The sequence below is a fragment of the Ursus arctos genome, unplaced genomic scaffold, assembly GCF_023065955.2.
Source record: "Ursus arctos isolate Adak ecotype North America unplaced genomic scaffold, UrsArc2.0 scaffold_11, whole genome shotgun sequence".
NCBI classification, from domain to species: domain Eukaryota; kingdom Metazoa; phylum Chordata; class Mammalia; order Carnivora; family Ursidae; genus Ursus; species Ursus arctos.
Window position 1 is genome coordinate 46,328,569 of NW_026622775.1, and position 20,747 is coordinate 46,349,315.

A 20,747-nucleotide genomic window follows, 5' to 3' on the forward strand; every position below is an offset into this window, starting at 1 on the left:
CCAAGTAAATTTGAAGTTCTAATTGGCTCTATTAAGCAATTCGTGAATGGGGTGGCGTCCCATCCAGTAAGTAGAGGAGTGCTCTGAGGACTTGTACAGAATGGACGGATTTTACAGGAAGGAGGACGGAGCAAGGAGTTAATAGCAAAAGAAAAGAAAGGATTGTTTGAGGCTTGGTCATTTTCCCGTAGGGGGAAGGACAGGGGTCTTATCATGCACATTACCTCATCTCCTTTTAGGCCTGGAGAAGGCCCAAGTGACAGATTACCTCACGTTGGTCAGAAAATTCTTGACTGGTTAAGACTGTATTTCTAGGGGAGGTTGAAACTGTTAAGTTAGGTGTTCAATCCTGGTTTGGTGACTTGGCATAAGTGACACCATTTTGGGCTTGTGGTTTTCTTTTTAACAGGAATAAGCCATGCTTCTGTATTGCTGATTGTTAACTGTTAGCAATTCAGATTCTCTGCAGTGATGCACTTGGTTTTTTTTAAGATTTTATTAATTTGAGAGAGCGTGTGCATGGGGAAGGGATAGAGGGAGAAGCAGGAAGCGCGATGCGGGGTGTGATCCAGGACCCTGGGATCATGACCCGAGCTGAGGGCAGATGCTTCACCAACAGAGCCACCCAGGAGCCCCTGCACTTGGTTTTCAAAACTTCTGCATCAGAGCTAGCTATAATAGAGGAAAATTCTAAATTTTAGGATATGTAATTCCACTCAGTTTTACCTGAGCCTTGGTGGATGGGAGAGGAGGAAAGAAGGCCCCACTCACTTGCTCCAAATGGTTCCCGGCCAGTGACACAGAAGCTTGAACACTCCTGTACATCAGGTGTGCCATCCCCAGAATGCAGGCATCCAAATTTAGCTTTCTCTACACATCCTTGTGATTTTTGGTTGCTATCTTTGCCCAGAGCGGCTTTGGAAGGAGACACTTTCTCTCCAGTGATTTATTATTTACAGCAGTCTTCCCAACCTTTGTCACGGACATTTGGCAATATTTGTATGGCCCATTTGATCCCGCAGACAAGGCTGTCTGCCCCTGGGTGTGACGGGGTCATAATCTCTGCCCTCTTGTGGCCTTCTGATGCACATAGGTTCATTGGCTAGGAAACTTAGCTCTCCATGATCATTCCAAGTGTTGTGGATAACATAACTTCTTTTTCCCTTTTTAATCCACAGTTGGTCATGTTCGGAGTTTGACTTGAATGAGATCCGCCTGATAGTTTACCAGGACTGTGAAAGGAGGGGCAGACAAGTCTTATTTGATTCTAAAGCGGTTCACAAGATTGAAGAGGTGGCAACTCAGGTATGAAATGCAGATTTGCTTTCATCTTTTTTATTTGTGCTGTTAACCACTTCTCTGAGCAATCGTTTATTAATTCATAATCTTCTCTTTGGGCTGTATTGTACAGTATCATTAATGGTTCAGAAGAAACATAAACAAAGGCTCTCCGCCACCCCGCCCTGCTGCATTTGTATTCTTATTAATATACACAGGTGAAACTGTTAGCAAGGAATCATGACAGATGCTCAGTAGTGTACTGTAAATATTACTAGAGGTAAATTTGCTGGGGAGTTGCAATTCGGTATGATTTGGATGCCAAACATGTGCTGTGTGATAGGAAAACTGAGAACTCAAATTCATAAAGTGTTAGCCTGAAGGGAAGTTAATAGATCATTCTGTCTAGTATTTCTTATAGATAATAAGAAGTATTACATTACAGTAGGTTAAACAAAATTAAATAGCTTTCCTTACCATAGGGCTTCGGTATGCTAACATACACTTTCATCTTCAAAAGGGAGTAGTTCTCAAACCCATCTGACCAAGGAATCTTTATTTATTTCCTGTTTTTAGTGGAGAACAGGATGGTGGTGATGGCGTTCTGGTGGTGGGGCGTGGGGGGTCTGGGATGGGTAAAGTGAGGACATAACAGCCCTTGATCCCTGGGAGCCAGAACAGGAAAGGTAAGGTCACATGTCCAGGTGAGGCGTAGAGTCCAGTCCTCCCTGAGTCTTACATCAGCCCAGGGTACCTCTAAGTTGTCACCTTTAGACTTTTCATTCTTTTCGTGTTCAATACCTTGTTATCTATACTGACCAAATTCTGGCAGTTCATAGAATGTGTAGCTAAGTAAATGAATAGTTTATTTCACGGTCTTTGTTCATCAGGGCCAAGGGGCTCTTTTCCTGCTTTTGATAAAGATCATTTCTGCAGGAAGGAAGTATTTGGTTAAAGGCAGTTTAGCTGGGTAGATTCCATAGTGCTTTAAAGTGGAAGTCTGCCAGGTAGCTAATCATTACAGTAGTTGTTGGGCTTGTTAGGTTGGGGATGGGGGTGGGGGAGGGATCTCCCAGGTGATTCACGTGTAGGCTTTAATAGTAGATTTGTATTAAAGTTTAGGTGAGCCAGCACTTGACCCTTTGGTGGACAGGACATGGTTTCCCCTTGATTTTCCACATCGTTTCCTGTTTCCCTGAAGGCCTTGTACCCGTCGTTTAGTTGGAATGCCCGCACACCATCACTAAGGCTCCTAATGGTGGTAACAGGTGGAGGGAAAAAATTCTCACTGGTTTTCAAAAGGAACTGGAATTTTGGTATATTGGAGCAGTGATAACCCTAGAGTCTGGAAGTACTCATTTAATCGAAAAGGCAGCTAGTCCAGAGAGGTTTGTCACTTTCCCAAGGCTACAAAGAGTCCAAAAACAAAAAAAATAGACAGTGCTCTATTCACCGTAGCAGGTGTTATCTCCAATTATAGACTGCTCAGTATGTTGTACCCCAGCCAGAGGGTCGAGCATTCTGTGAGGCAGGTGCAGAGTTAGTGTCACTTTAGGCTCTCTGAGGGGCTGTGTTTCTGGTTTAAGTGGTATTAAGTAACAGCTAGATCTAAACAGGGTGTTGAAGAGGTGCCCGATACCCAGAATAACCAAGAATGACTTTGAGTGCTGTTGCTGCTGGAGTGGCTCTTAGGGACCAGCACAGTGTGTGTTTTCCTTACAGTCTTTTCCCATTTTCAGCCCCCCACTCCCTTGGCAAGCACAAAACGTCATGAGTTTGTGTCAAGCACATGACTGCCGGCATTTGCATTAGACCACCAATGTGACTGTCACACTGGAGATTAGATAAGCTGCAGTTGCATTCATGTTTTTCCAAGCAAAAGCTGCACACAAAAAAGCAAGTAAGACTCCGACAGAATAGAAACAACTTATCATAGTGGCACAGGATGCTTCTGTAGGGAGTAATACATTTCGGTGTAGGGGGAAGGGCAAAATTAATAAAGGTGTATGTTTATGCCTCTATGTCACTGTCATAAAATTAGCAGTGAACTCTATTTAGGGAATATCTAGTAGATACTCTACTATTACTCCTAACCTTTAGATGCCACGTTTCCATCACATGATGTATAATTCACAGGAGCTCCTATTTCCAAGTTTTGGTTCATCTTTCACAACTTCGACCTCATGATTTTCTCTCCTGTTACCTTTGAAGGAGTGCTGGAGAAGGTGTGTCATTAAAAATACTAACTCAGACTTTCCAGATTAGTAATTTTGCTTTCTTTTCTTTTTTTTTTTTTAAAGATTTTATTTATTTATTTGACAGAGACAGCCAGTGAGAGAGGGAACACAAGCAGGGGGAGTGGGAGAGGAAGAAGCAGGCTTCCAGCAGAGGAGCCCGATGTGGGGCTCGATCCCAGAACGCCAGGATCACGCCCTGAGCCGAAGGCAGACGCCTAACCGCTGTGCCACCCAGGCGCCCCAGTAATTTTGCTTTCTTACTTCGTTCTGTTTGCCTGGTGAAATTTTAAATTTGAAGCCATTTCTTCCTCCACATAATCTTATAGATTATGACTCCCCACAGTACCAACAGACCCTCCAGTAACCCGCACAGAGATCAGATCTCACTGCCAATTTCAAGAGGTGAATGCAAACATAAGTAACGGTTGAATTACTTGAGAATAGTCATACTAGATAACCCCCATCTTCTGTCCAGTCACCTTTCTTCCACCTGCCTCCCTCCCAGGTATTACAGACTCTCAGGAACCACATTTTTGTCCTCATCAGGAAGGGGGAAGAAGGCTTCTGGTTTTCTGTGCAAGTTAGGAACAACATACCAGAGTGATTTCACAAAGAAATTCCCAGTGAAGAGCATGTTGAGGGAGCCCAATACACTTAGCAATACCTTATCTTGCTTGTCTGTCACCCCAGAAAACAGAGGATGTCCCTATTAAACTGTCAGCCAAGTGCTGTCAGGGCAGCGGCAGCGGCAGCAGCAGCAGCGTCTCTTCCCACAGTTCTTCTGGGGGATCTCTACCACACACTAAGGAGCAGCTCCCAAAGTACCAGGTAAAGGCGTCCCTGCCATGGCCGATACCCCCGGGGGCTGCCGTCACTTACTGTGATTTCTCCACAGGGAAGAACACCTGCTTGAGGCTTCCACTCCAGGAACATGAGCATAAGTATTCAAATGTGCTCTGAAGTCTTTCATGTCAGTGCTGTTCTCACACTTTGGTTTTTGTCTCTTGATAAAAACTATAATTGAGTTCAGGTGACCCAGGATAATACATACTGAATGAGGAAGAAATCTTGTGAACGAGGGAAACCCTTTTGTTTTACTTCCTTTGTTGCAAGAACCTGATTAAAAAGCATGGATTTTCCAGTTTTGTTATGAGAATTTTAAGGATTCTGGGAATGTATATGGGCATCCTAAGAAAATAGCACTTGCCAGCAGGATGAAGAGAACTGTGTTTAGGAGAAGAAAGAAACGAGATGTAATTTGAATGTAAGGGATATGGGGCTGGTAGCTGTGTGTGTGTGTGTGTGTGTAAGTAAGGCAGTAGAGGATAGGGATTAGGGTCATTGAAAAATACTGGTGTAGTAGACTTAAGGGAATAAATATTTCATAAATACTGAAGAGGAGCAGGAGGGTGTAAACTGATGGAGGATGTAGCAAATTTTTTTTTTTTTTTTGACTCGTGGAATTTTCCATGTTGCTGGAAAAGCAAAGCCAGGTAAATTGCCAGCAGCCACTGGTCTATAGAACTTTGTTAATTTCATGTTCCGGATTTGTGCCACGCATTTGCCCTTAATTTCACCGTGCTCCTGGGTCTCAAGACAGTTTGTGATTAAAACAGTATACAGTGAAATTTTCAGCTAGTTGAGAATTACAATCAGCATGTAGACCTTGTACCCCAAGAAAAAGCAGATTATAAAATGGAGGTGGTGGGTGGAAGTTATTAATAAAAAATGTGAAAGACAGTTGGTTTCTGTCTGCATGTAGTGAGAAGAGGTTGGCGTGAGCTATAACCAAACAGAGGAGCCTAGTTAAACAAGGCTGATAGATTTATGTTTCTCTTTCCTTCTCTGGAAACATGTCTAAGTAGGTGTGTATATGTGCATTAGTGTGTGCATGTACTCGCATGTATCTGTGTGTGTGTGTGTGTGTGTGTGTGTGTATTTGGAGCTTAAAAAAAAGGTTCAGAAGAGAATGCTAAGAACAATTCCCATGTTTTTGCTTGGGTGGAAAGCATACTAGCAGAGTATGGGGCTGGGTCAGAGAGAGATGGTGGTTTTGTCTTGGTCAGGCTGTGTTGTGGTGCCTGTGGCACACTAGGTTGGTTGATATTCATATCTGTCATGTTCATCAGTGTGTCATGAGCATTTAGAATAGCTGCCTAGAATCTTACATCCAAATGCATTCATTCATATATCCTAATAATACATTATCATTATATGTATATGATAATATACATATTACATGTAACATATTATATATGATATATAATAATATATTGTTATGATATGTAAGTGAATGCATTTGGATATAGGATTCTAGAGTTCAGGGAGAGGTTTGGGCCTAGAGATAAAGAGGTGGGAGGTATTCCTATGTGAAGAATAACCAAAATCCCAAGAGTGGTTCAGAGTACAGACAGTGAGTAGGAGTGCCCTCTGAGGAACAACCCTGTTCAAGGGGTGATCTAAGAAAGAAGAGATTCAAAACAGCTAGCTTGGGAGATAAAGTTTAAGAAAGCAAACTGGAAAGTGCATTGGATTTGACAGGAAGGCAGAGGCCATCACTAGAGCAGTTTGAATAGGCTGCAGTAGGTTAAGCAAATGAGACTTGGGGAAGTTGGAGGTAGCTCAGGCCACCCTTTTGAATGACAAAAGGGACAAGAAAGACTGCTGAGAAGCTAATGGGGTCAAATATTTTTGAAATATTTTTTGGTAAAACTTTCAAGTATCAGACCGTCTGTTACCTTTTGGACCCTCACAAAACCCTCCCTGTGCCAATTGGCATTTTCATTCAACACCGTTAATTATTTAGGTGAATAGTACTGAACTGTGTTTCTTTTCAGCATGTATTTTTAGTACCAAGAGAAGAGTTACCCTGTTTTTTTTTTTTTTCCAGAACTTAAGCTTTCTCTCTAGAGTTTACAAATGGTGATAATGAGAAATCTCTGTTTTTCATAACAAGATTAAGAATGACCCCTGCTGAGACACTGGGATCCTGTACGGAGATGTTGTACATAAAGATTAAATCATGAACATAGTAATAATTTGGGAGAAAAAAATAGCCAATCACCGTTATAGAGTAAAATGACCAGTTTCTGCTTTGAGAAACAGTTTTAGTTACCTGCTTCACTTAAGAAGGACCCATAGGTCAATAAATGTTATTTTCTGTTGCATTATATATCACATTGTGCCACATACTAACTTTGATTGTGGTCTCTTTCATGTGTGGCAGTACACAAGACCAGCTTCTGATGTCAATATGCTAGGGGAAATGATGTTTGGCTCAGTTGCAATGAGTTACAAAGGCTCCACTTTAAAGATACACTATATCCGGTGAGTTTGAGCTGCTTTTTCTACTAGTTGTGAGAAATGGAATGGTGATGTGGCTTCTTAATCAGAAATGCATTTCTCCCCCCTTTTTTTGTTCTCTTCCAGTTCTCCTCCACAACTGATGATTAGTAAAGTATTCTCTGCTAGAATGGGCAGCTTCTGTGGGAGTACAAATAAGTAAGTGTGGGGTTCTATACCTGTTTTTCCCCCTCTCCCCCATTTTTTTAAGTGGCTATTCTGGATAGAGTAGTTCTTCCAGGGCTGTAAGTTCTTTTGAAATGAGAAGTGGGAAGAGTCCACATTAACAAAGGGATTTTAAAAGTGGCCATTTTCCTGTACATAATGAGTATGAAAAGGCCTTTGACTTTATCAGGTGGCCTTAAAGACAGATGGCTGTTTATTTTCCAACATTATTTTATCTTTAAAAAAAAAACAACACCACAACTTGTTGGTTACTTCGTGTGTTAATTTATTTCTAAAGGAATGAAGTAAGTAGTGGGTTTTTCCAGGCTGCTGGGCATATGCATGGCAGGATGGGCCATACGTGCTCACTGTCTCTAGCCGTCAGTGTAGCCTCCATGATTGGTATGTACTTGGGCCATACGCCATTCTGATCGTCACTCCTCTCAGTTTTCTTCCTCCTCTAATTTTACACTTCTGTGTAGACTGAGAATACTGATGTGTCTAACTCTCATTCTGGTACATTTGTTCATATATTTCGAACTTTTCAAGCAGAAATAGTTCATATGCTTCATTTTTTAATAAAGCAAAACATTTGTTATACTTTGGTAAGTTTGAAAGTTATTCTGAATTAAAGGAGTATTCTTAGGGGTCAAATGAAGGCTGTTCTTTTTTATATTGGGAAATTAAAAATACTTTCCTTTGTACATTTGGGTACTACTGAGTAAGAATGCTTACTCTTCAACAAAATAATAAATTTAACTTTTTAAAAAAATTTTCTTTTCCTTTTTTTTTTTTTTAAAGCTTCTGTGTATTCATTTTCCAGAGAGAGCGAGTGCAGAAGCAGGGGGGAGGGGTAGAGGGAGAAGCAGGCTCCCCACTGAGCAAGGAACCGGATGTGGGACTTGATCCCAGGACCCTGGGATCATGACCTGAGCTGAAGGCAGATGCTTAACCGACTAAGCCACCCAGGCGCCCCTGAATTTAACTTGTTTAAGCATTTAACATTGGACTGACATGACTTAAGCCAGTATGGGAATTGATGTTTGTTTGTTTTTTTCTCTTGTGAGATATTCTTTTTCAGACTCAGTTATTACACCGGTTCCCTATAATGGAATATCAAGCTCAGATTTAAGTAAACATTATTTTGGCCTCATTCTGCTGTATTATCCTCAAAGTCTTGATATTTATTTAACTGGCTAATAAATCAAGTAAATTATTAAAATCTGCTCTCACATTTGTGTTTATGAGTAACTCTAACTTTTTAGGTGTCGTGAAGTCAAACTCCTAGAGGAATCATAATTTCTGTTATATCGTCCTCCTGAAAAAAGTTGCCAGATTGCTTATAGATGTTAACTAAGAGTTAAGATGAATTTCATTTTGAAGGTTTATGTGAAATTACCCTTGAAATGAATGGCAACATCTTGGGTATTAGTTACTAAAGCACAATTTAGAAACGAATAGCAGTATCCTCGTTGTCAGTCACCAAAGCAAAATTTACTGTAGAGTTCCATGCCCCCCATCTTATAACGTGAAACTGTTAGGAAAGCATTGTATAGTTTTATAGGTTGGACTGCCTCCAAAAAGCTTTTTTTGTCTTTTCCTCCAACAAATTCCCCTGAAGTTTTGTTTCCTTTGCTAGATGTGAGACTTTATTCATTTATAAAGAAAAGTCTGGGCAGCTGGTAAGTTGTCTCATGTTTGAGAGTTTGTTAGAAAACAGCTTTATTTGTCTCTTGATTTTTTTTTCTCTCTCTCTCTCCCCTCCTTCCCCTCCGGATTTAGCTTGCAAGACAGCTTTGAGTACATCCACCAGGATCCTAATTTGGGAAAACTGAACACAAATCAGAATAATTTGGGTCCTTGTCGTACTGGGAGTAACTTAGGTAAAATCCACCACATAACTGGGCTCTTTCTTTCTGAATACCACTATTGTGGGTGTGTGTTTTGCTTTATTTGAGTTTGTTGTGTTGTGTGTTTTTTTTTGCATTATCTTTAATCCGTGTTTATTTCTGTGTGTGTACTTTGTTTGCCCTCTCGTGTGTGTTTCTGTCCCTAGGTGTGCTGCAGGCATGCAGCAGCAAACTGCTGCAGGGCGTAGCTGAAGGAGGACCTCTCCGGCTCACCCGGAGTGCTTCTTTCTTTGCAGGTTTGTGTGGAATGCTGAGTACAGTGTGACCCACACACATATGAATAATAAATCCTGTGCAGGTTCTTAGAAAAAAAAATCCTTTTTGGTGCCTCTCTAGAAATCCAAGGGGCTCTTGAGATATTAGTTTCACATGCAGCCAAGTTCATGGTGTTTTGAAAATTCCACCGAAGAACCTCTATTGTAAATATCTTTGCTAATACCCCACTGTAAGCTGATTTGATCTGAAATGAGCCCTTAGTGTTTCTAAGAGGATTATATTTTCTGATTTTCCTGGGCCTCTTCTGCTGCTCTGAACTGTTTCCCTTTCTCATGGTATACCTTTATCCATTTGTTCACCTGCATCCTTACCTGCACAGAGTTTCTTCAAAAGTCACCCTAATAAGAGCATGGAAGACCTCTCTTTCTCGTTCTCTTTTCTTCCTTGTCTTTCTCTCTCTCCCTCTCTCTCTCCTTCTCTCTCTCTCTCTAGCATTTAAGTAGTTTAAATATAGTTTCTAGGTTCTTTACAGGTATAATCATCTCGGTCTCTCTGGGTAGGTAATTCTGAGATTTAACTGGCCTTGCTAGCTAAAGCTGTTGAATGTCTGTTGTAGTCTGGCATGATTAACAAATGTGGGGAATCTTCACTACTAACATTAAAGGTTACGTTTATGGCAAATGGTATTCTTCATTCTGTTCTTCTCTGTAGCCGGAAATATGCTAAACACCATGAAACTGACACCCTCCCACCTACTTAGAGTGAGGATAAGATGTTTGTATGCTGTCTTTAAAATTGTGAAAATAAACATGTTTCAAAAATAGCTGGCAAATACAACAATCCGGCAGGGCACTGGGCTTCTTGTACATTGTAAAGCTTTCTATAGCAACCTGCCATCTACCCTGCCGCTCAATCAGTACACAGTTGAGATGAATCTGAAGCATTCCTAGAAGTCTGTAATACTTAGGGTTTTTTTTTTTTTAAATTCATGCCAGGATATGAGTTTTTCTCAGTAACTACAATAATACTGAGTGTATATGGAAAAGAAGTGGAGGAAGAAATATTGGAAAATGAATATAAGTGTTTTTTTATCTGCCAAGAGAGTGGATTATAAACAAGAGAAACATTTTTTAAATGTACGAAATGGTATTCAAGTATTCCTGTTTCCTAAAATTGCCTATAGTTACTAATGAAACTGATTATAAAGCATTTTGAAAATACAGGGCGATCTGAATATTACTAATAATGAGGCAAGTGGCCGAAAGTATCTGCCTGAGAATGTTTGTTCATTGTGTCAAGTGCATGAATAGTTTATTATGACAGTTCGTTTTAGAAATGAGCATCACTCCAAAAAGTGTTTATGTTACAGTAGGATAAAGGCAGTGGCTTTGTCTTCTTTTCACTCATTTTCTACATATTTAATTTTGCTTTCTGGTTAATTTTTATATAAACATAAGCCAGTCATCAGTAGCGCTAGCCTACTTTGAAATGTAAAAATGACTCCAGTCAGGAGTCATTTTTAAAAACTCGTTCTTTGGGTATTTCAGTGACATGCTTACCTTTTGCCTTTATCTTAGCGCACAGCACTCCGGTTGACATGCCGAGCAGAGGACAGAATGAAGACCGGGACAGCGGCATTGCTAGATCAGGTATTTGTACTTCCTTTTATTGGTTTAGCTGGTAGAGTGAACCATCATCCATGATGGGAAGGTAGGCGGGAAAATAGAAGACAGGCCTCATCTTCTGGGGTTTTTTCCTTCTCCACATTCTAAGGTAGTCTCATGTGTCTGAAGATGTAGAACTTTGATATACAGCATCTAGGAGTGATTGTGCAAAATCGACTAGCTTTTTTCTAAACCGAACTCCTAGGAGACTCTTGTACTTTGAGAAATTTCTTTTTAAAGGGAAGCTTCCTTGAGCCAGTTTTTCTGGGAATTGGCCTGCTGAATATTGAATATAAAATCAGAGGAAGAAGGGTGTCTGTGGAAGTAAGTCTATCCATGACTGGGGGAGGGCCTGCCAATCACCCTCTCTTCTGTCCTAGAGTCTGGCTGATGATCTGAATTTTATCTTGGATACCCTTTTCTCTCATTCCCTCAAGCCTTCAGCTTTTCTAATAGTGCTTTTAAGATCTCTTGGTTTCTGCTTTTGTACACGACTCTGCTATGAGTTTTGATTTGTGGTTTAGATCTGAGGTAGATTCTGTGCTGTAGAAAAAGGGTAGTGAACCAGTGATCTGAAACTGGAGGCCTTGGGGGTGTTTGGGTTTTGCCCGATAAACACATACCACATACGCCACTTTTGCCTTCCACTATAGACTAAGGCACCCTGCTGGTTTTACCTGTGATAGTGGCACCTTTACCACATAAGCCAGCTGGTCAGTGCTTGGATGTGGGGGACTGGATCCAGGCCTCAGATGCCTTTCTTCCCAGCCTTCCATTCATGTCAGCAGCCAGATCGGAATGTTTTCTCATGAGAGGAACTTGGGACTGAGTAGATGTGGGAGGGAAGGGTCGAGGGGTAGAACTCTGATACCAGTGTGAATTACAAGAGTGGGAGAACACTATCTTTCTTTGATAGTTTGGCGTCTGTTCCCAGCAGTCTATACTTTGAGTCTCCCAGTTCTCTTGTCAGGAGAAAGGGGGCAGAGATGGAGAGGGCTGCAGGTGCTCCTGCGGGGCATTTTGCTCCCCTTGTTCTCCTGGTAGATGTGTTCACATTCACATGCCTTCCGCTCCTGTCTGGGCACTGTTCTAAAATCCCAGTAAAGACCAGTGTGAGCTTTACACCCCTGAGAGGGTTCAGCAGTTTGTTGATAAAATCTAAATCCTCTTTATGTCCTTACTGTAGTTAATTCTCTTAAGATCTCTTCTTCTACCCACCTTCCATTGCAGGGACCAAGGTCCTCATCCTGAAACAGAATAGGGACTTCAGGTGTTTGAACTGAGTTAGCAAGAGATGTAGAGAAATTAAAAACATGCTTATTCCTTTTTTCTATAATTTTCAGCTTTGCGTCTAAAGAGTTGAGAGATGGGAGAATTTTTTTAAAAATGTATTTTATTTTTTAAAACAGTTTCAGATTTACAGAAACGTCAAGATGAATACAGGAATTCCCATATAACCTGCACATAGTTTGCCCTATTACTAACATCTTACATTAGTATGGTGCATTTGTTATAGCTCACAAATCAATATTGATGTATTATTATTACCTAAAGTCCATAATCTTATTTATTTCCTTAGTTTTTATCTAATGTCTTTTTTCTGTTCCAGGACCATAGTATATTTAGTTATCATATTTCTTTAGGGCTCCACTCGATTTTCTCAGACTTTATTTTTGATGACCTTAACAGTTATGAGGAATAGTGTCCAGGTATTTTGTAGAATGCCCCTATTCAAATTCATTTGATGTTTTTCACATGATTACTAGGGTTATGGGTTTTTTGAAGAAAGATCCCAGAGGTGAAGTGCCATTTCCATCACATCATATCAGGGTAAATGTGTTTGTCAGGTTTCTCCACTGTAAAGTTACTCTTTATTTCCCCTTTACTGTAACTTAGGAAGGAAATCACTATGCATAGTCCACACCTAAGGAGTGGGAGAGTTTTGCTCACCTTCCTTGAAGCAGAGTATCTGTACCTACATAAACTATTTGGAATTCTTCTGCATGGGGGACTCATCTCTTTCCCCTCATCTGTTCATTCATTGATTCAGTCAGTAGTGCTGAAGTGGTTCCAGCTTTGGCCATGGAAGCCATGGAGCTCTTTTCGCTGGCTTCTGTGTTTCTTTAACATACCCCTATCAGCATGGGTATGGATGTATGTGTTTTTAATACTTCCTTACCTTTTGACCCTGTAAGATGCTTCAGACTTGCACATTGTCTTATATATCTCCTACCCCAGTCGTAGAATCAGCCATTGCTCCATGGAGCCCTGTTCTTTCATTGGAGAACGGTATTAGATTCTAAGATCTAGATATTAGATATGCTTGTTGCTACTGGAATGTCATTTTCTTAGAGGCCCTGTCAGCTGACAAGCAAAAAAATTAGAGTTTATGCTAACTATTTACATATATTATAATATTGCTATGTGTAACATATGTGTGTATGTTAGGTTAAATATGAATTTATACTGATACCTCCATTATCCATAGCCATTACCACATAGATCTTTCTGCCTTCCTCCCCTTGCTTATGTGAAACTCCCTACTCCAGCGGTGAGTAGGGAGTTTCACTGTCTGCCATCCACTTGATTAATCTTGTTTCATTTCAGTGTATGTATGTAGCAGCGTTGGAATTGTTAACCCGTACCCATGAAAGAAACAACTTTATTAACTAGAGTATAGACTTATATTCAGTTCCTTTTACCTTTAGTCTTAAAGATGTCTACTCTGTCCCAAAGTTACTAGGTCAGCACCATTATTTTTCAAGATTGATTTATTTATTTTAGAGAGGGAGAGCACGGAGGGGAGGGGCAGAGGAAGGGGGAAGAGAGTCTTAAGGAGACTCCGTGGTGATTGCGGAGCCTGATGTGGGGCTTGATCTTATGATCCTGAGATCACGACCTGAGCCAAAATCGGTGCTTAACCGACTGTGCCACCCGGGTGCCCCGAGGTCAGCACCTTTTGAGGTGGGGGAGTTTTTGTAGGTATATGTGCCAGTCCAGTAGAATCTCTGAAATTAGTGTTCACACCATTTCACCTTGCAAAGGCTTCGTGAATACTGCCCAAAATTCGGATTATCTCAAGTCAGGTCTGAAGAATAATTTAAGGTTCTTCCCCCACAATAGTCCAGTAGAGAAGTAACTTGAGAAAAGCTTTTTTTGTTTGTTTGTTTGTTTTTAAATCATTGTTTATACAGAGAAACTTGTACTAGGATAAAAAGGAATTTTAAAGGAGAGTTTACAGTTCCCCATCCAAAAGAAACCTGAGGTTCTTTGTCCTATCCCACCAGTGCCTTCCTTACCTAGCCCCTTCTGCAGGCAACTTGAAAGGAGGGAGTGGATGTAAGAGCTGTGTCACGTTCAGCAGCAAACTTGTTCTGTGCAGAGTATGCCCTGCGAATACAAAGAGCCATAGAGTTTTGAATTCCCAAAGGGATTTACTCTGTTGTTAGAAAACTGAATTATTTTGGTGGTTTCCAGAGTAAGACCAATTTGATACATTTGAAATTAAGGAAGGAGTTAGAAGGGTAGCACTGATTTCTAACTAGCCAGTCTTCAAGCCACATTTATTGGATAGCAGTTTTTAGCCCACCGTATTGTAGGACTCTGCCAGAATTTGGGTGTTTTTGAAGAAGCGTAGACTATAGCACCTGCCCTCAGGAAGAGTTCGTGTAAACCAAGAGTTAAAATCCACTCTGATGAGTACTACCTCATAAGATACTATGGGAACAAAGAGGAACATTAAGTAACTTTACCTGGGAATTCAGGGTGATGGCCTCATAGAACAGGTAACTTCACTTGAGTGACACCTTGAAGGTAATAAAAAACTTCACCGGAGTTTAGGAAAAGAGCATTTCTGAAAATAGTTTGTGCAAGGGTGTGGATCCTTAAGGTAAGTATACTGTTAGAATGTTTGAACGTTGGCAGGACTGGAACATGGCGCTGGGAATGTCAGCAGGTAAGACTGGTTATGAAAGGCTAATTTTGCACCGGTCCCATGATAAGAAGTTTGGATTTAGGAACGCCTGGGTAGTGCAGTTGTTAAGCGTCTGCCTTGGGCTCAGGGTGTGATCCCCGCGTTCTGGGATCGAGCCCCGCATCAGGCTCCTCTGCTGGGAGCCTGCTTCTTCCTCTCCCACTCCCCCTGCTTGTGTTCCCTCTCTCGCTGGCTGTCTCTCTGTCAAATAAATAAATACAATCTTTAAAAAAAAAAAAAAAGGAGTTTGGATTTAATCTTATTAGCAGGGGCAGCTAAGGGATATAGCATAATTGGCTCTATTTTTGAGATCCATGTGGTACTTCACAAACTGTGCTCCAGAAAAAGCTGGACCAATGTATCCATTGCTAAAATACATTAATGGGGATGCTTTCTAATTTAGCAGGGGCTGAAGGGGCTTTGGTTTTTTTCCATTAACTTTTTTTCAATATAGTTTTCCCAAATTTTGGGGGCTTCCCACCACTCTGTGTGTGTGTGTGTATATGTTGTGAGAGAGAGAGAGTATGTATGTAGCTAGTATAAAATCTGATTTAGCATAAAATTTTGAAAAACAGTCCATTTTTTTTCTCTTCCCTTTTTTGGAATAGCATTCTTTGAAAAATATGCAACTTTTTTTTTCTAAGTTACCCAGTAGCTTTTTGTAATAACAGACAGGAAATCAAAACTTAATTCTGATCTGTGTCTTAATGTATTTTACTTTTCATATTAAGTACTCCAGTGCCTCTTTATAAGCTTATAACATACAGAAAGAATAAGAATTAAAGCAATAACAAGAATATTTAACTTACTAAAAAAAGGGGGGGTACCCAGGTGACTCAGTCAGTTAGGTGTCCTCAGGTCATGATCTCATGGGTCTTGGGATTGAGCCCCACATCAGTCTCCATAAGCAGCGGGGAGTCTGTTGGAGATTCTTTCCCTCTCCCTCTGCCCTCCCTCCACTCGCGTTTGCTCACTCGCTCTCAAATAGATAAATATTTTTTAAAAAAAAGAGTATCTAACTTCTTTACTGCCTTAACTAGAATTTTTAAAAGAAGCTTCTTTAGTAAAGGAACAAAGTAAATCATAAGCTTATAATGTTTTTTCCTTATAAGACCAGCAGTTTACTTAAAGGTATTTGCCTTACTTTCTGAATTTTTGGAATGTAGTAAGGATGTGAGAAATACATAACATTTTTATTTAAAATTTAATATTCATATTCATGGGCTTTTTCCTATAAACAGGTTTGAGAATGATTTTTCTTTTCTTTTCTTTTTTTTTTTAAAGATTTTATTTACTTACTTAATAGAAAGAGAGAGAGCACAAGCAGGGGGAGTGGCAGGCAGAGGGAGAGGGAGAGCGAGAAGCAGGTTCCCCACTGAGCAAGGAGCCACCATTGTGGGGCTTGATCCCAGGACCCTGGGATCATAACCCGAGCTGAAGGCAGACGGTTAACCGACTAAGCTACCTAGGCACCCCAAGAACTGTGTTTCTGATATCATTCTGGAAGATGAGGACTAGAAGGAGACAGGATGAGATGTTTAAAAAAGATTGGAAGCAGCCTTAATGTTCATCACTAGGTATTGGTGAAATTTTATACTTTCCAGGAAAGTAATACCACATGGTGGTTAAAAGATTCGGGGCAGCTCAGCGTGCCTTGAAATAGAGAAGTTCTCTTAGATGTCTTTTTAAGTGGAAGAAGAAAGTGTATCAACAGTGTGTTTCAGTAAACCATCAAAACAAAGACGTATACAAGCCCTCTTCCTACATACAAAGATAGAAAAGTATATTCATAATGTCTATGGAAGGGATGCAAGCTGGGACAAGGAAGAAGGGGAAATGCATTTTCATCGTATTCTCTTTTGGATATTTTATAATGTGTGCTGTATGCATATGTTAACCTAGAAGATTAATTATTTTTTCAGGGGTGGTTCTTTTAATGGTTACCATTAAAAATTTTTGAGTAAGGTCTTGGGAGAAGGGAAGGAAGGTTTCAGCCATGCTAGGAGGTAGGATTGGCAAGGCTTGGTGACTAAGGGGGCACCGGATGTGGAGAAGGCAGGAGGAACCAAGGGTGCGTCTACACTTTCTGACTCAGGTAAACAAGCGGAGGATAATGGCACTAACTAGTACAGGGAAAGCAGAGGCCAGTCCAGGGAGACAGATACTGAGATAATTCTTCAGTTAGATGTGTCTGTAAGTCCTTTAGCTGTGAGTAGTCAGCTGTAATTTAGAAACAGGAAACAGGCTCTGAAGAGATGGATTGCAACAGGAGCCAGAATCTGGAAGTCCGCGTGCATGAGTAGAATAAGGTTTGGAGGGCCAGAATTGAGACCAGAGCCGCTGAGCCTTGTTAATCCATCACCCTAATTTAGGCTTCAATTCTCTTCCTCATCAAAATGTTCAAATCATTGACAAGAAAAATAATTTCCTCATTCACTGAGCAACTGCATTTCCTCTGTTCTTAAAAGTAGTAAAATAAACAGAAGATCAATATGAGAAAAACTTCAGTAATGTACTTTCAGATACTTTTATTGAAGTGTTTTTTTATTTTTATTTTTTTAAGATTTGATTTATTTGAGAGAGCATCAGCACACATAAATGGCGGGAGGGGCAGCAGGAGAGGGAAAGCAGAGACTCCCCACTGAGCCGGGGGCCTGACAACGCAGGGCTAGATCCCAAGACCCCGACATCATGACCTGAGCCATGACCTGAGCCGAAGTCAGATGCTTAACCGACTGAGCCATCCAGGGGCCTCTTTATTCAGGTATTTTAAAATGAACCTTCAGCGTGAGAATACGCATCATCATAGTATTCGAATAGTACGTGTTTTGGCCATATATAGGTACAGAATGGACCCCACTCAAAATACAGTTTGCATGTCAAGACTCATGACACCACACACATGCCAAGAGGATATGAAAATATCTATCATTCACATAATGGCTTTCTGGTGAGAGCAGGGTGGGCTTCCTAAGCTGGTCAGCAAATGAGAGAAAGGGAAGGGAGATGATCTTGGGTTTTTTATGGTGGTTGGGGTGTAGGGCCAGGGTGAGGGCTTCCACACATGGCTGAACTTCCCACTGGTTCCAAAGGGGAGAGCCTGGGCTTTCTCATCACCTTGCCCAGATGGAAGACAGAAAGGGAAGGGAGTTGGGGGGGAGAAGCTGAAAAGGTATCAGCAGTTAAACATGAAAACATGGAGTCACACTGTTTATTGCAACTCGGGTCACCATTGAATGATGCAAATTGACATCCTGTTTGTATCTGAATTCTTTATTGACTTAACTGCTACAGTGCTTTGTAATGAGGGGCGAGAGTCCAGGAGGGTACTGCTTTGTTTGCTGTCTGGCCATGGCGTCCTGTTGACCTTGCGTGTACACATATAGGGTAAGGCTTGAACTCAGCTTATCTGAGTCTTGGTAGTACAACTCGTACTTCTCAGAGAACACAAAAGAATGGGAGGCCTCTAAGGAGCTGCTGGGAGGTCATCCCCCACTCACTTCTCTGTCTCCCCTGGGAAGTTGTCATGAAACAGTTTCTCATCATCTCCAAGGTTCAGATAAGATTTGGATCCTTCTGGCCAGCCCACCTGAGACTGAGGTGCAGAACAGAAGACCGCTTAGCTATAGTCTACAACTGGCTCCCCAGCACCAGGGTCTCCTACAAATCGTGGAGCGGGCATCTGATCTCTTTTGTGTCAGTATGGTCCTTTGTGGTGTGTGGGGCAAGGATCACTAGGGACTAGCACTTTTTTTGGCTTATTCTTCTTTCCACAGTCTATGTAAGAAACTGTCCCAATATAAAAATGTCTTATTGTATCATTACTGTCAAATCTTTACTTTGGGTTTTGCCTTGCTTTCTATATATGAAGTTGGCAGTCTGTAATGTAGCTTGGACAGAGCTCAGTTTCTTCATTTCATTATAATTCTCATATTTCTAGTCAGACCTTTGGTATTCTCCTGGAATGGATAGGTATCTTCTTCAGTTTCAGAAATTTGCTAGCTTTTGCTTTAGTATTTTTTCCTTTCTACATTTGCATTCTTATTACCCGTTTAAGAAAAATTAGAATAAAAAAGTAATGCAGATAGCAGCCCAAACTGTAAGGGATCTAGGAATAATTCTAAACAAACAAACAAAACAATCAAAAAACAAAACATGTGATACAGTTCTGGAGAGATTTAAAAACTTGCAACTAGAGGGCATTATGCTAAGCAAAAATAAATCAATCAGAGAAAGACAATTATCATATGACCTCACTGATCTGTGGAACTTAAGAAATATAACAGAGGATCATAGGGGAAGAGAGGAAAAAATAACACAAGACGAAACCAGAGAGGGAGACAAACCATAAGAGACTCTTAATCTCAGGAAACAAACTGAGGGTTGCTGGAGTGATGGGGGTGGGAGGGATGGAGTAACTGGGTGATGGACACTGGCGAGGGCATGTGATGTAATGAGCACTGGTATTATAGAAGACTGATGAGTCACAGGCCTGTACCTCTGAAACCAGTAATACATTATATGTTAATTAATTGAATTTAAATTTAAAAAATGTTCAAAAAAAATAAAGTAGAAGAAACTATGTCTTAAAGGAAAAAAATTAAAAAATAAAGAGATGGAGAAAGAGATGAAGTTTCACAAATAAATATAAATTCAGTGTAACTTCAGTTAAAATCCCTTGTGCAGCCAGACAGAAAAACTCCTATTTATATGAAGGGGCAAAGAACCAAGAGTATTTATACTTCCCAAAAGTCTCTATAGACACTTCTGTCTTAGATTGCAGATTATGGATTAAAAGGCATAGAAAGGTTAAATAACTTGGCAAATAAATGTAGAGAGTGAGCTGATCACCAAGGCTGGGCTAGAGTTTATGTCCCAGGTAAGAAATTAAGATTTAAGGTGTTTTCAATGGAGTATAATTCAATGCTAAAAAGTAATGAGCTATCAAACCACAAAAAGATATGGAGGAAACTTAATTGCATATTACTAAGTGAAAGAAGCCAATCTGAGAAGGCTCCATCCTGCATGATTTCAGCTGTATGACATTCTGAAAAGGCAGAACTGTAGAGTGGTCACCAGGAGTTGGGGACAGGGGCAGGGAGGGGTGAATAGTTGGAATACAGAGGATTTTAGGGAACTGAAACTGTTTTGATTGATACTGTAGTAGTGGGTACCTGTTATTATACATTTGCCCAAACTCATAGAAAGTACAACACTAAGAGTGACCCTAAGGGTGGTCATTACGTTTCAGTGTAGGTTCATCAGTTGTAACAAGTACACCACTCTGGTGAGTGACGCTGATGGTGCGGAAGCTCTCTGTATGTGAGAGCAGGGGCTACATGGAGGGAAATCTCTGTACCTTCCACTCAGCTTTGCTGTCAACCTAAAAGTACTCTAAAAAAATAAAGTCCGTTTAGAGAAAATAAAGGTGTTTTGAAATCATGATGGTGAGGACTTTGTAGGAATTGTGTTAAAACTTGAAGTTCCTTGGGATGCTTTTGAGGACCCTTTCTGGTCTCAAAATCACTCTGTGATTTGGTAACTACAATGTATTAACTAAAATTTTATTTGCCTATTAATGTATTCCATTTATTAAAAATGGCATTTTCCTATCAGTCAATAGTCACAGCTCTATTAATTGACCTTTTTAAATACTTCTGTTGTTGAGAAATATAACTGCTAACCTTTAAGGAACTTTATACTTTTTAAGTGTTTAAATAAGCAGAAACTGTAAGGGAAGTACTGTCAGTGTTACAGTAAAAAAGATCATTCCTGTCTTCTGGATGTAGTACCCTCTGTGTCAAACAGAAAGAAAACGTGTTCAGGTTCAGAGCCGGTCCACCGCTATCCACCACCACCACCACCCCCACAAAACAAAACAAAACAAAACAAACAACAAAAACGAATTTTTAAAAATGAAGGTAGGAGGAAAAAGAGAAAATCCAAGTGCTGTGTATACAGC

At 40.5% G+C, this 20,747-nt stretch overlaps 1 protein-coding gene across 6 annotated transcripts in view; it reads left to right on the forward strand.

Annotated features, from left to right (window-relative positions):
- FNIP2 (folliculin interacting protein 2) overlaps positions 1 to 20,747 on the forward strand; it is a 132,628-nt gene that overhangs the window by 63,692 nt on the left and 48,189 nt on the right. For 3 of the 6 annotated variants that reach the window (XM_026499566.4, XM_044384400.3, XM_026499564.4), the window contains exons 2-8: positions 1,179 to 1,305; positions 4,206 to 4,343; positions 6,742 to 6,842; positions 6,945 to 7,016; positions 8,805 to 8,905; positions 9,079 to 9,168; positions 10,726 to 10,797. In XM_026499566.4, the coding sequence (XP_026355351.3) occupies positions 1,179 to 1,305; positions 4,206 to 4,343; positions 6,742 to 6,842; positions 6,945 to 7,016; positions 8,805 to 8,905; positions 9,079 to 9,168; positions 10,726 to 10,797 (701 nt within the window). The remainder of the gene's footprint in view (positions 1 to 1,178; positions 1,306 to 4,205; positions 4,344 to 6,741; positions 6,843 to 6,944; positions 7,017 to 8,804; positions 8,906 to 9,078; positions 9,169 to 10,725; positions 10,798 to 20,747) is intronic. The other 3 variants (XM_026499567.4, XM_048212156.2, XM_026499565.4) reach the window with 1 other exon arrangement.